General features: G+C 35.3%; 1 protein-coding gene across 1 annotated transcript; it reads left to right on the plus strand.

The window, feature by feature from the left end:
- The first annotated feature begins 11,872 nt into the window (after positions 1 to 11,872).
- LOC110033344 (aspartic proteinase CDR1-like) lies at positions 11,873 to 13,246 on the plus strand. Its single transcript, XM_020737277.1, has one exon. It carries the CDS (start codon positions 11,873 to 11,875, stop codon positions 13,244 to 13,246), a length of 1,374 nt encoding a protein of 457 aa, XP_020592936.1.
- The last annotated feature ends 334 nt before the right edge of the window (positions 13,247 to 13,580 follow it).

The raw sequence follows: 13,580 nt of genomic DNA on the forward strand, positions 1-13,580 counted from the left end.
GATTTTAGTCTGTCACTCTAAAATCTCCAATTCTATGCCCGATAATATTATTTCCCTATTTATTTGCACCCAACTTCCACGGGCTTTGACCTCCTTGAATATTGGATGTAATCTTCACTTTAATTGTAAAACTCAACATATTTTAACAAATCAATTGGCCAGATTGAAAGTAAATTAAGATCGAAGTGAAAAGACCATCACAAATTCTTAAACATTTTCATGGCTTCACCTTTTCAAATCACTATTTCACAAATCTCAAGACAAGGAGAAAGATAGAGAAAACTACTCAGATCTCATGGGGAAAACACAACAAAACTTGGAATTCATATATAAAATCAAAGTCATACAAGCTACAACCAGTAAATAAACTTATCTCTAATTTCTCCCTAAGAAAACTCCTTCAAGTTCCTCTGAATCTGTTCCATTCCTTACAACACACAGAATTCCTCTTCGAAGGAGCAAGGAGGAATAAATCTCTCTAAATCTCTCACTTTCCCTCCACTCTCTCACTTTCCCTCCACTCTTACAATCTTTTGAAGAATTCCTCACAATTTTTAACACTATTGGAACCTTTCGAGCCTTCAGGAACTCTCTCCCCTTTTCAGCCCCTCTCATTTTTTGGCCAAAATCTTCTTTTAAAGTTGTGGATGAGCTTTCCAAAGAGTTACCTAAGCATCCCTTCAAAATTTGGCCTTATTCAAAGCCTGATTGGGCACAACCGCCGAGCTCGCCTTTGTCGGCCTCGAGGGCGCCGTCGACGGACCTTCTTAATGAATTAATTCTGGAATCTTGAGAAAATCTCACCGTCGGCGGGGTCGATGGCTCCGTCGGTGCCCCAGTTTCATTCTGCACATTTTTGTTTTTCGCTTCAAATTTGCTCCTTTTTGCATCTTTTAGCTCCAATGACCCTAATTCATCATTCCTGAAATAAACATAAAAAATACCTTTCTTTAAAATGCAATATCATCAAAAACAATATAAAATAGGTATGAAAATCTCAACATATTTTCCTTTGGTCAGCCACGATCTAAATCCTCACATCTTACAGGCTATATGTGCGACCGTCTCGTATGAATGTAAGCCCTAATTAATAAAATTGGCAGAATATAACATTTAAATAATTCTTCTTCTTGAAATTAAAGCCAATCCATAGGATAGCTTGGGAAGTCACTAAGGTTCTCCTCAGGATACATGAAATCTTCTACTTCTTCTTCCTTTGGATTTCAAAATAAATTACTCCAAATTTGAGCCATTCCCATTTCACACCTCTTTGTGTGATATTTTGAAAATTCCTATCATTTGAAATTCTTAAAGTTAATATCCCCTGATTTTTATCAAGAGTTTTCTTAGGTGACTTCAGTTATCTAAGATGTAATTAACTATAAGAGCTTACCCTTATAAGAAACTTTTAAGAACCTAACTTAATATAAACCTATATAATTTTTTTTTTATTAAATGGCGAAACTTGTTGGTCAACATAAAAATGTGTTTTGGCAGACTTAAATAGATGTCATAAATTCTTTAGTTTATTTAATTGAGCATTACCAGTAAGTAGTGTGTCTACCCTTCGGGATGGCTGCATTTCCTGCGGTATTTGGCTCGTTTATTTAAACTACGGAGGATATGACATCGGTTCGGTCTTGTATTTTCAAAATTTAATATACTAATTTTTCAAAATTATAAATATATAAATTAAATTAAATCGGGCATCAGGATATCCATTCCGGCGACCGATAACTTCCAATTTGGTGACCGACAAAACAATTACATAATTAACATCCATGATGAAAGAGACTGCATTCCTCCACATATTGATAAACATAATTTTTTCAAACCCTTCTACATAGTATCCTTTATGAGAAAAAGAAATATTCTATTTGGAAAAGAATCTGATATTGTTAGTTGTGGAGAATTCTGAGGATCTATTGAAATTCCACTGCTAGTGAGTTTAATTTTAATTTTGAAAGGAAACAGAGCTGATCTAAAAAAGCACTACATCACAGGAGTATGACACTGCAGAGTTTCTATGACATTAAGAAGAATGGATGATAGCAGGATGCCACATTGGTTCCATCTAGACCTAAAATTAGAAGAATTGCACCCATACGAGCTATGAGATAATTGTACCTCTTGGTGCACGCGAAAGGAATTCTTGTCTTGGAGCATGGCTTAGAAGGTTAGCTTAATCATGAGCTTGCAACATAAGATAGATAAATGGTTCTTGTCACCTTTTGTACTGCATCCTGATATAGTAGATGTGATATGTAATGTTTCAGATGTATTTAGTATTTTATATGTACTCAACATTTGATGCTTCAGAATGTATTCAACATGTTATCGTTTGATAGCTTTAGCATGTGTTCAGCTTGTAACACATATTTGAAGCAGTTTAATGAAATTTCTTTAAGATTTCAATATATTTGCCAAATTTCTGTTTTGTGCGATGGATAAAGAGCCATAGAACCATACATTGGTTCTAAATTATAATGAATAAAGAACAATACAACAAACATTCGATAATAAAATTTAAATAATTTTTTTTGAAAAATAAATCAATGAAAATTAAATTTTGAAAAATATAACCTTGATAATTAAATGTGATAAAGACAACAAGAAAAATCATAAATTTAATAAATTTGTTCTTCTCGAATTCAAAGTTCCACACTCTCCGCTTTCGTAGCACGAATGTCTTTGTATGCACGAATTTGTCACAATCCCCACAGAGTGTCACACTCTTCACGAGATGTTTGTATTCTCACAAAATCTTAATACTTGGGGCCAGTACCTAAATTTTGATTCTCATGATATTTTAGAGGATGAGGATCCCGACATCCGATTCCACATTTCTTAGCAATGGTTCACGCAATATTTTAGAGGATGAGGATTTTGACATCCGATTTTGCATTGCTTTGCAACGGTGCACATGATATTTAAGAGGATGAGAATTTCAACATCCAATTTTGCATTGCTTCACAGTGGTGCACATGATAATTTAAAGGTTAAGGATTCCAACATTTGATTCTGCATTGCTTGGCAATGGTGCACACAATACTTTAGAGGATGACGATTTTGACATTCGATTTTGCATTGCTTAGCAATGGTGCACACTATATTTTAGAGGATTAGGATTCTGACATCTAATTCTACATTGTTTCATAATGGTTCACATGATATTTTAGAGAATGAGAATTTTGACATCCGATTTTGCATTGTTTTGCAATGGTTCACACGATATTTTATAGGATGAGGATTTCATCATCTAATTCCACATTGCTTTGCAATGGTGTACACGATATTTTAGAAGATGAGGATTTCGACATCCGATTATGCATTGCTCTGCAATGGTTCACACAATATTTTAGAGGATGAGGATTTTGACATCCGATTCCGCATTACTTTGCAATGGTGCGCACGATATTTTAGCTGTTGAGGATGTTACATTTGATACTGCATTGCTTTAAGAGCCCTTCCTATCTTCAAACAAAATTCAAGGGTCGGTGCACGGTAGTCTGATTCCTTTAAATTCTCTATATTTTTCACCTCCTATGCAAGAAATTTTCCATCACTCGTGATATTTCAGAGGTTGAGGTTGTTACATCAGATACCGTGTTGCTTAAGGAGCCCTTCTTATCGCAATCATTCAAACAAAATTCAAGGGTCGGTGCAAGGCCGTCTGATTCCTTAAATTTCCTATATTTCCCACCTCATGTCCAAGAAATTTTATGCAACTCGTGATATTTTAGAGGTTGAGGATGTTAAATCTGATACCGCGTTGCTTTAGGAGCCCTTCCCATCGTAATCTTTCAAACGAAATTTGAGGGTCGGTGCAAGGTCGTCTGATTCCTTTAAATTCCCTATATTTTCCACCTTCTATCTAAGACATTTTTTAGTAATTTGTGATATTTTAGAGGTTGAGGATGTTACATCTGATACCACATTACTTTAGGAGCCCTTCCTATCGTAATCTTTCAAACAAAATTTGAGGGTCGTTCTGAGGTCGTCCGATTCATTTAAATTTCACATATTTTCCATATCCCATCTGAGAAATTTTACCACACTCATGAAATTTTTTGGGTGAGTACCGGAATTCTGACTTCCCCCTTGGAGTTTGACATAAAGTCTTGAGAGGTTTCCATTCTTTGAATAGATCCAGTTCAAACAAAATGTCCCTAGCGGTTGCGTGAACTGGTAAAATCTTTTCTTCCCGTCATAATGTCCTTAATGGTTGTCATTCTCTGCACTTTTATTACCTTTTGAGTTGGATGTGAACCTTTGTGCTTTCCATCTCAATTAGGTTTCCTCACGTAATTATATCCTCCGAAGCCGTTAAAATTGAAATTGAAGTGAAATTTTTTAACATTGAATTGAAATCGAATCTTCGCTGCGACCGTCAGTTTTCCTGATGGTTATTTTCGGAATTCCTTTCCTTTTTCCCTAATGGGAGTCCCTGTTTACTCCCCGACAAAAGATTTCTACTCTTTTTCTATTCTGATCTGAGTGGGCTAACTCAAACAGTCTTGTTGGTTTTGTTGATCTCTTCGGTCATTGCCAATACGTGTGGTGTGCCGGCCTGACACACCACACCTATTAGGGGTCCATTTGTTGACCTCATTTTTGGTTGAGGTCTAGTTTCTTCCTAAGTAGCATAAGATCTAGCTATAGAACTTTTTTGTTGACTATTCCTAGAGTACTAGTAAAAGAACCCTCACCACTAGAAACTCTAATCTCTTCCTTGCTCAACTTGAAGTTCCACATGTTGTTTCTAACCTTTAGCACTTAGTAGGTGAAGCAAATATGGGGGAGCTCAAGAAGAGTCCCCATAAGATTTTTTAGCCTTAGGTTAAACTTGAGAGGTGTTTCCTTGATCAGTCTCACACACACACACACTTAACACCCCACTTACACTCACAAATTTGAACCCAAATAAGCTCAATTGGTCCCTTATCCTTTTGGGAAACAAATGTAGATGGACCTGTAGGCAATTACCTAGGCTAGGGTCTAGCTAAGAGCCGTACAAGGAGGACCCAAAGTAGGGAATTCTATTGTTCCATGGCTCTAGTAGGGTAATTGTGTGGTTGGCAACCACAATCCTACAAAAATATCTAAATTAGCCTTCTACCCCCAAAACCTACCCAAATTATCAAACAACCTTGAAATCCCAAAATCGAAAAAAATTCCCAAAATTACCCATAAATACCCAAGTTAGCCCAAAAATCATATCCAACCATTTAAAACCACCCAAATAGCCCAAAACACCTCAAAAATGTCAAAATTACCAAAATACCCCTGATTTTGCCAAAATTACCAAAATACCCCGGGTGACCCAAATAGTCCAAAAACCTTCAAAATCATTTTAAATGTCCCAAAACTAAGTAATATGACTCCATTAAGCTCAATTTGACCAATTTAACCAATTTTGATCATAATCCCAATTTTACCTTAAATGCCCAATTACCCTAATTCACCCCTAATGTCCCCCAATTTAATCTCAATCTTCTCCAATATCAATTCTAAACTCAAATTCATTATCCCTAAATTTGATTCAAACCAAATCAAAGCTCAATTGAACCCAATTTCAAGCCCTATTTCAATCTCAATCCTAAAATCCCCAATTTGACCTTAAGCCAAAATTTCATCAAATTGAACCCCCAAACCTATCTAATTGCCCAAATTCTGAATTCAAAACTCTTTACAACACTTCCACACATCAAATTTAACCTTCAACTCGCCTTTTTCAAGAAAAAAATTTGCTCAAGTTCAACTTGGACCAAAACCCCTAATTTTGCCCCAAATTAGCAAAGTCCGCAAATTCTACCAATTTGAGCTCCATAATCCCTAAATTTCCACTCAATTTCTATCCAAAACACTTCATGAAAATCACCTACAACAATTGGGCCATAGCTAAATTCTAGCCCAACCCAAACCTAAGTCTAACCCAACATCCCCAAAATTGGTCTGAGCCAAAATCCTTTAAATTAAACATCCAAATCAACTCAAATCACTCAATTCTTTTTCTAAACTCCTTGTGACTAAACTCCTTGTGATCTTGATCAATGAATTGAGCTCAATGTCATGACTAGCCCAACCTAAACCCAAATTCAAGCCAAAATCAACCTAAAAGCTCAATGTCATGACTAGCCCAACCTAAACCCAAATTCAAGCCAAAATGCCCAAAATTGAACTCATGCACCAAAGTTATTATCAAACCAAAGAAATTATCAAACCAAAGGTACCACATCCACTAGTTGGACTCTAGTGACCATGCTAGACCCACTTAGCCCGCCCTACATGAGCTATGGACCAATGGTCTCTTGACTTAAGGGATCGCCTCCCATATTTGTCCTAAATCAAAATATTTTTGTCATCATGCCTTAACCATTAATGGTTAATCATCATTAATCTCCCTCTGGCCCCCTTGACCACTCTGGCCACCATCCCTGGCCCTGTTAACTGGCTTAGTCGCCGAAGGAGCCAAAATTGTGAGCTACCTTCCCCAAATAAAAACCTAATTTCACCCAACCATGCTAGCCAACCCTAATTTGTCTTTGGTACTCTTCAGCCCTCCACATAAGCTGTTAATTGCATCTGAATTGAAGCCTTGAGCTCTACCCTACTTAAACTCACCTTCTCCACAACCAAAGAGGAGCATAGCCAAAAACTAAACAAAACTCTGCCAAAATCTCACCAAACCTCTTTGCATGTTAGAGAAGCTCATTTCCATCAATCTTCGAACCTAATTTCCTTTGCATAAATTCAATTTTTGAGCTCAAAACAAGGCAATTTTGGCCACATTTCCCCACACCTCTACAGTCCACCAAACTCAAATTAATTATGTGCACACCATCCCTAGAGTGAGAGGAGTTGATTCCACACAAAACTCCCATCATAGAGAGCCTCTAACCTAGCTCTAGACCAACACCTGAAAACACGTTTGATCAAAATTATAACCAGACAATTCACCACGACCCAACAACTCATTGGAAGGCTCGTTGGACTCCTCTCCAACCATCTAATTGAGGCCACACCTCTCAGAAAAAGGTGTTAAACTCTCTCCTCAATCTGAGTTTAATTTTATTCTCCATGTGTATATATTGTATTTCATAGAATTGTAACCATATGAATGTGTTCGTTTTGATTAGATGAAGGTGAAGGAGCATACCCCATGTGATTTGGTTGAGTATCGAGAGAAATCTTAAGGTTAAAGTTGAACAGCTTATGGGCTAAGTTAATCGGGGATGATCAATGGATGTCGTCCATTTGCGCGTGAATTGATCTAATAGTTGCAGAGGCGTCAGACGAGCGAACTGAATCATCACTGAGTCAGATGGCGGTGCCGAATCAAAAGACATCGTGGAAGCTTCGGAGATGCATAGGTTGACGCGGCACCGCGTGGATAAATAGAAAAATAGGGATTTTAATGATTTAAATAAATACGAGAACTTTAAGAATCTATGACTCTGCAAAAAAAAATCATAAAAATAAAGTAAAACTACCCTCTTGCTCAATGAACAGAGGAAACTAATGTGGAAAAAAAATAAAAATTATTTGTTGAGTCTTTGAGTTTGAATTAATTAAATGGTCTCTGTGGTATTTTAATTTATTTTGATCAAATATTGTTCGCCATGGCTAGGAACCTTTATGGTTTATCCCTCAAAATAGAAGATATGATTTCTTATTTTTCCAAGATGAGAGAGCATCTCTATGCTTGTAACCCTAATTTCCAAGCTTGGATGGTCATTCTGGCTTAAAATAATTATATAAATTAAAAGATAACTTAGAAAATTATGGGATGAATTTTAGTAGGTTCCATATGATCACCAGAGCTTAGGAAAAATATCAGCATGGTTTGGATAATTTTATATATTTCTATAGGTAATTAAATGTTTATAACTTGTATTAATTTATTTAGATTAAATATTACTAAAAAAATAATAAAAATTAATTTCAAATAGTGCAGAAAAATAAAGTTGACACACTGTAAAAGTTCTAAAATTATTTGATTAAGTTTAAGTACTAAAGTTGGTTTTATAAGAAAAATTGTATTTTTGTACAAAAAAAATATATTAAATTAATTTGTACAAAAATAATTATATTAAATTTAATACACTTAGGGAAATTATGAAAAATGATTTTTTGAGTTCCTTGTAACAGGGGCCACTTAAGAAAAATAAAAATTATTTTTGAGAAAATAGACTTAAAAAAAATTATGAAAACTGGTTTTCTAAGTTCCTTGTGATCAGGGGCCACTTAAGAAAAATAAAAATTATTTTTGAGAAAATACATCATTTTTTAACTATATTTTAAATAAAAAAAATTAAAAATTTCAAAAAATATGAAAATGGTTCAAATGTTTCTAATTGTTTCCCGATCACTTAAGACTCATTAAAAAATTTTTCTTAATATTTATAAGTTAAAAATAAGTTTTTAAAGAATAAAAAAGTATTTTTCTTAATTTTTCATTAAAATAATTATAATAAATAAACTGAAAATCATAAAAATATAAATTTGTTTTTTTGAGTTTTCTGAACTGAGAGAGATTTAATAAAAAATAAAGCAAATAATTTTTGTAATTAAAATACATTTGCTATATAAAATAATCATTAAAACCATTAAATAATTATAATAATTAAATTATAATTTGAAAATCATAAAATTTTGTTTAAGTGTTTATATGACCTATGCGAACCTCTAATAATTTTATCATGTCCAAAAATCTTGTTTTGATAAGTTAAATAAATTAATTCTGGAAAATCCTACTTATCATACTAATTTTGATTTTAATGAGGATTGAAATTCCATTTCAATATTTAATTATCTTAAATTTACTTTGAAAATTGAAATTGAGAGGGCCTAATACTGAACTAAGTTTGATATGTAAGAATTGTCTTAATTAGGATTAGAAAAGATGGAATGAATTAATTGATAAACACTTTCAAACACTTTAGGCCCTACTTTAACTCTGGGTATTGAAATCCTTAATGATTTTGGACTTGCCCTTTGGGTGCCCAATCATATAACTATCAAATGACATGTTAAGCGATTGTCTAACTTTCTTTATTTCTTGGGATAATTAAAATGTCAAGGTTCACTAAGTAATGGGGTAATTTCAATTCAACCTTGGGAATGATTAATAGAACAATATAATAAGTTAAAAATGAACTCGAACGTTTCAAGGGATCTTTAAAGAGGTTCAGGGTCATTCCCCAAACACTTTGGAATCTCTTGAATATTTTGAAGGACAAATTGAACTTGCTATATTTTGTTCTAGAAAATCATCCACTAAGATCTTTCGGGACTCACTGAGTCTTGGTTTGAGGGTTCAAAAACTAAACCTTTCTCGACTCTTGCAATTTATTTGAATCTCCTGCAAAATTCTATATATGTTGCAAGTTCTAACCTTTCAGCGGTAATGCCGAGAAGATGAAAGGTATGCTTTTACAAGTGTTATTTAATTTCTATCATTTTACTTTACTGCAATTTACTTTTGCTTCCAAATACGATAAATGTTTGGTTGTGCACTTTACTTTACTTGCAAAAGCCAAAACCATTTTAAAAAATTAATCAACATTTTCAAAAACCTAAAACAAATAGTTTCAAAGGAAACCATATATCCTTTGAAATGTCACTTAACTTAAAATGTCATTTCGAATTTATAGGAGTCATTCGATGGAGGTAACTCATAGTTGCTAACGAGATCTCCCCAGTTTAAATGGGTTTAACAACTCATTTAAGCTAAGTAATTTCAAAGAAAATAATGACACTGAAACGAGAGAACAGTGGGATTCTAACCAGTGTCACTCTAATCATTTTCAACTCCCCCCCTCATAATTGAACTTCAACTTGTCATTTAAACCATTAAACCTTAGACTTTATGATTGCTACATTGTCGAAGAGCGTGGAGCTAACTTTGTGGGCAGCCTTTCTACAACAACATGAGCATCTACAAAAAACACATCTTTTCTTAGAATTAAACAACAAGCCATATGATTTCGAGGTTGTCCTCCTAATGCAACATAAATGCTCAACTTTTTTCTTTAGACCTTTGTATAACTGTGTTTTACAATTTAAGCCCTAACTCGTTTTAGGATTCTGAGGTTGTCGTTCGTCAAGGCCTAAACTCTCACATCTTCCAGGCTATTTTGTGACCGTCTTGCATAAATATAAGCCTTATTTAATAAAATTGACAGGATGTAACATTTAAATAATTCTTTTCTCTGAAACTGAAGCAAAACTATAGGATAGCTTGGGAAGTCACCGAGGTTCTCCTCAGAATCCGTGGCAACCGCCAGCTCTTCTTCCTTTGGATTCCATAAAATTATTTCAAATTTGAGTCATTCCCCTTTCACACCTCTTTGTCTGGTCTTTTGAAGAGTCCTATCCCTTTGAATTGTTTGAAGACAATATTCCCTGATCTTAATCGAGAGTTTTCTTAGATGGCTTTAGTAACTATTGTAAGAATCCAGCTTAATATAAACCATTTTTAATTTTTCATATTAAATAGATGAACTTGTCGGTCAACATGAAAATTGTTTTTTGCAGACTCAAAAAGATATGATAAACTCTTTATTTTTTTTAGTCGAGTCTTACCAGTAAGTAGTGTATCTATTCTTCGGGATAGATGCATTGCTTGCGGTTTTAGACTCATTTATTGAAACTACTGAGGATATGAAATTGGTTCGGTCTTGTATTAATTTGGCGACTAACATTCTTGTTTTGTCCAATGTCACACTTGATACTTCTCCACTCAATAACATAATTTAGAAGTTATTGTGTTTCCTTTATAACCAAATTAATATCTTCTAATCATATTTACTAATCCCATATGTAGTCATGTTAACTAGCGATGAAAAAAATATAGAATTGAAAATCAAGAACATAATGGTGAAAAAATAACATTCCAATGTTAGCCTCACCATATGATGTTGTTGGGCCTTGACATTACATGTTCATATTTTTGCGTCTTAATCTGTTAGATTTGAAGGTGCAACACTGATTTTGTCCCCAAACTTTAAATAGACGTGGTGGCAAGGGCACAACATTTATGACAATGAAGTTCTCTCATCAAACTTTATCTTCAAAAATAGTTTAACTAGTTTTGGTTGATAAACATAATTTGGATAGGTTTATACCTCTTTGATTTTCACACAGGTTTATTCCTCTTTGATTTTCGCACATTGAGTTTAGATTGGCCAATTATGGCTTTATATTTATAAATTTAAAATAATTACTGATAAGTAATTCAGTTTAAAAAATATAGAATTGGAAATCAAGAACAAAATGGTGAAAAAAATAACATTCCAATGAGCTAAATTGTAGGAAGAAAATATAATAAAATGTTATTATTGGGGAGTAATATTCATCTTTCCAATGGGCTTGCTGAAAACATAGAAGTATGCCAATTTTTAAGAAGTGAGAGAGAATATTAAACAATTAAATTGTTTATTAATCCAAACATGGCATCCTGTCGCAAGTGGATATAATTAATTGTTTGCTTTCAAGTAACGTCGTACGTACTATTCAAGTGGATATATGGGATTGTTTTGAAAGTCATAGGAAGGAGAATGTTGTACAGTTGCACGTTCACGTAGAAGGAAAATGGTTCCGGCTGGGCATGCATTTCTAATATTCAATTAATTTCATTTTTAATGCTATGGAATAAAATAATAGATAAAGCATGTTTCGCTACTCACGTCACGTTCTTTGTTTTTTCCGTTGTGCTTCATTTCCTAGGAAATGATATAAAATAGTAAGAATAAATAAATATATTTCACTCCCCTGTTCTATTATGTGAATCTATAAATACTATATTTCTGCACCATAAGCATCACCAACGAACCAACAAAGGAAAATAAAGAAACTTCCACACATCAATATGGCCTTCTCTTCATACCATCTTCCAATCGCTCTGCTCATTCTCTCGGTTGCCAGCCACCTTCCAATTCTAGCATCGTGTAGTAGCAATGGCTTTTCTATAGAGCTCATCCATCGCGACTCCCCCAAGTCGCCGCTCTATGACCCCAAATCCACATATTCATCCCGCATACGTGCGGCAGCTGACCGCTCTCGTTCCCGTGCCATCTACTTTCGTGATGCCATCCACAAGTCCCGTAGTTCTTCCTCTGCACTTCCCATGGATGATGCCGACAACTTTTACTCAGAGATCACCCCAAACACCTTCGAGTACTTGATGAGCTTCTACCTTGGTACACCAACAAAGAAGATCCTCGCCATCGCTGACACAGGCAGTGATCTCATATGGGTCCAATGCGCCCCGTGCAATGAATGCTACTCCCAAACTGCCCCTCTTTTTGACCCGCAAGCTTCATCTACATACAAAACAATCTCCTGTAATACCGACCCTTGCTCGATACTACCACAAAGCAGTTGCGGCCCCTCCTTGCAGTGCTACTATCAATATGGATATGGTGACAGGTCAATCGTCGAAGGCTACCTCTCCACGGAGACAATAGGTTTTGACTCTACCAGCGGTCGTCCAGTGCAAATCCCCACAACTCTCTTTGGGTGCACCCATCAGAGCAATGGCACTTTTGACAAGAATGATGCTGGCCTCGTTGGTTTAGGTGGAGGAAAGCTCTCACTCATCCGCCAACTCGGCTCTACCATTGGGAGCAAGTTTTCCTACTGCTTGCCCTCGTCAACCCAAACATCTGAAACGAGCAAGCTCAACTTTGGCTCCAATGCAGTTGTCTCTGGCTCTAACGCTGTTACCACACCCTTGATCTCCGGTTCTCCGGACACATTCTACTTTCTTAGCCTTGAGCACATCAGCGTGGCCGGAAAGACAGTTACTGTCGAGAAGCCCACACAAACCAAGGCGCCTGCCCAAGGCAACATCATCATTGACTCTGGCACGACTCTAACACTCCTTGATGATAACACATTGCAATCCGTGGAGAGCAACGTGAAGAGCAGCGTTAGCCTTTCCCAAGTCACAGATCCAAATGGCGTCTTCAACCTTTGCTTTGATGTCTCTGGAAGTGGAGCTTCCGCTAAGTTTCCAGAGATCACCTTCCAATTTTCTGGTGGGGCGTCAGTGGTCTTGCAACAATCCAATGCATTTGTGGAAGCTTCTCAAAATATTGTGTGCCTTGCAATGGTCTCTAGTGGAAGCACCCCAGATTCTATCAGCATATTTGGTAATATTGCACAACAAAACTTTCATATTGGCTATGACCTTTCCAGCATGCAGCTCACCTTTGCGCCGACCAATTGCTCTACACTATAGATATGATTCTCTTGTGTATACTATTGGCTAGTCATATGTCCTCTCTTAATTTTACCATGTACGTTTTATGCTCATACACTATATCTTCCCTTTAACTTTCGAGCAACCTTATGCTTGCTTCACTTTAACTTGTATTAAATGTATCCATGGTTTATATATTTCACGTGTTATTACCGCACTTCTTAGTTTAAGTAGAATCTCATTTCCTTGAGAGGATTCTATAAGCAGTTTTCTTCATTATTTTGCCATTCCATTATAAGTCGATGAAAAAAATAAATACTGCTTTTATGTATATTGAGCTTATTCAAGTAAAGCATATTCCTGTGATTAGATA

Source organism: Phalaenopsis equestris, unplaced genomic scaffold, assembly GCF_001263595.1.
Source record: "Phalaenopsis equestris unplaced genomic scaffold, ASM126359v1 Scaffold001146, whole genome shotgun sequence".
Taxonomy (NCBI): Eukaryota; Viridiplantae; Streptophyta; class Magnoliopsida; order Asparagales; family Orchidaceae; genus Phalaenopsis; species Phalaenopsis equestris.